This window comes from Camelina sativa, chromosome 15 (genome assembly GCF_000633955.1).
Source record: "Camelina sativa cultivar DH55 chromosome 15, Cs, whole genome shotgun sequence".
NCBI classification, from domain to species: Eukaryota; Viridiplantae; Streptophyta; class Magnoliopsida; order Brassicales; family Brassicaceae; genus Camelina; species Camelina sativa.
The window spans coordinates 26,198,893-26,201,237 of record NC_025699.1 but is presented as its reverse complement, the minus strand read 5'-3'; the positions used below and the strand labels follow the sequence as shown (position 1 = coordinate 26,201,237).

Sequence of the window (2,345 nt, the reverse complement as noted above, 5' to 3'; positions counted from 1 at the left end):
AACATTTGTCCAAAACAAATAAAATAACAGAATGTTATAAAACGGAATTTTGTTTTTTTTGGGTTAATATTCTGGTTTTACTTCAAAGAAAGGTCCTATAGGTTACATTTACTTCTTTTAGTTCAAAAAAAAAAAAAAAAGGTTACATTTACTTCATAAAAACGGAATTGTAAATGTAAAAAAAAAAAAAAAGAAACGTAAGTTAGAAAAAAATGAAATTAAGAGATAATTAAAATTGATTTCGTAGGGTTTACATATAAAAACGAAAAAATGGATCAGAGAGAGATTTGCAACAGAACAAGAACAAAAAGAAAACAAATCTCCTCTCTATCTTCTATCTATCTTCTTCCCCCATTTTCTGAAAACCCTAATTTTTATTCATATTGAGTTTTTTTTTTTGTCTCTCATCTCTGTTTCTTCCATGAACAGAGAAGATAGCAAAGTAAACTTCAAAGCAGGCTTCGTGAATTCACCTTGCAATTACAAAAAAAAAAAGAACAAAAAAAAAAGGAGGTCTCAGGTACTCTCAATATAATAATAACAGCTTCTTCTTCATCTGCCACTCTCATGAATTTTGAACAATCTATCTTTTGATCAATAAAAATTTGTGTGTTTTGATAATTTGGTTTTTAAGGATGAATATTTTTGATCTATGGTGTTTTTGAGGATTTGATTTTGAAGTATTGAATTGTTATAATGTGAATATACTGATTGATTTCATTTGATCGAGCTGATGATTTTGAAGTCAGATCCTGATTTGTGATTGAATTGGTAATTTAATTGAATTAGCTGATCGGGAAAGATTTGGCTTCATCAAATGGCGACAAATGCGTGCGATGCGAATCAGCAGCTCGAATCTAATTCGCATTTACCACCACGGAAGCGTTTACTCGCCGGATTCAAGAAACAGAACTCTAAAACCGGCGGCGGCAATGAATCACCGAGCCCTCCTTTCGCTTCTTCTTCTTCTTCTACGTCTACTACAACTTATTCAAATGGCTCCTCCTCTGCTTCAACAGTGATGACCAGTCTAATGACTTCCCAGCTCAATGATGACCAGTCTCGGTCTCCCGAAGAGCTAGCTCAGACGTCCAAGGCCAACGCGGTTTTAGCGGTTAAGGTTGCAAAGGCGGCGAGAGCAGCTGCTAATGAGAAGGCCATGATTGCTTCAAAGGCAGTGGCTGCAGCCAAGAGTGCTTTGGACTTGTTTGCTTCTTTACCTGTTGGGTGTAAAGAGAGGTCTCCAAGGAAGAAGAAACATGTCCCGGTTCAGGTTTTGTATTCGAGAGGAGGACTTGCGGATGAGGATTTAGCGCGTAGGTTGAATCGTGTTATAAACAATTCTCCTAGAGTCTTGACGGATTGTTCTGGTCACAGAAACAAGAAGCAAAAGAGTTTAGTTACATCCTATGCGAATAGTACCGTGACTAGTACTATGTACGATGGGAATGACGACGTTGCTGGTGTTGTGGATTCAGACAGTTCGATTGACGAGGAAGTAGTCAGAACCAGAGTAAACGGGAAGCTGCTCTTATGGGATAATACGCTGAAGGAGAAAACATGGGAAGAAGGTAGCTCGTTGGGGAAAAGAAGAGGAAGAGTGAAGCTAAAGAAGCTACCTTTGAGTATGTGTGCCTCTACAGATCAAGAAAACGGTACCACATTACTCGAAAAAAATGTAAGCGTAAGTAAGACGGAAGAAGGTTCTAATAGTGGTGTGGCGGCTCAGGTCATAGGAGGACCATCATGGAAGTGTAAGAAGGACCTAAAGTCACCGGAATGTGTGAAGGAGAACAAAGTTGTACGTTCATAATAGTGTTCTTATTATGACCTTTTTACCCAAAAGAGGTAAGAAGGTGCAGATTCAACAACATTTGCCATTTTCAGTAGGATCCTAAATGTTGTTTGTTTGTTACCTTGTTTTGCTTTTTTGGGTAATGTGTTTGAATTCTTATGTTACTTGTATATTTTTGGGAATAAATATGTAGAGATACATAGATTTATATATATATATATATATATATATATGTATGTTGGTTTTGTTGAACAAGAAGGTCTAGTTATTGGGATTTGTAGATGAGAATCGAATTTATTAAAGAGATGAGTTTTGTTGTCTGGTTGTTATTTTTCTTTTGTTTTATGAGTTATTTTTTCAAAAGAACTTTATAAACATATATATCATTTGATAACGAAAATATATATATATCTATATATTTATTTTGGTCATTTTAAACAAATTGTGCATAATTACATTTTATAGTTATAACTGAAGAAGTGTATTTTTATTAATATAGCCCTAAATAAAAATATAATTAGTTTGACATGAGATAAATTTATTACTTATG

At 34.8% G+C, this 2,345-nt stretch overlaps 1 protein-coding gene across 1 annotated transcript; it reads left to right on the top strand.

Annotated features, from left to right (window-relative positions):
- LOC104747575 lies at positions 297-2,007 on the top strand. Its single transcript, XM_010469226.1, has 2 exons — positions 297-520; positions 790-2,007. Exon 2 carries the CDS (start codon positions 818-820, stop codon positions 1,811-1,813), a length of 996 nt encoding a protein of 331 aa, XP_010467528.1. The 5' UTR covers positions 297-520; positions 790-817; the 3' UTR covers positions 1,814-2,007.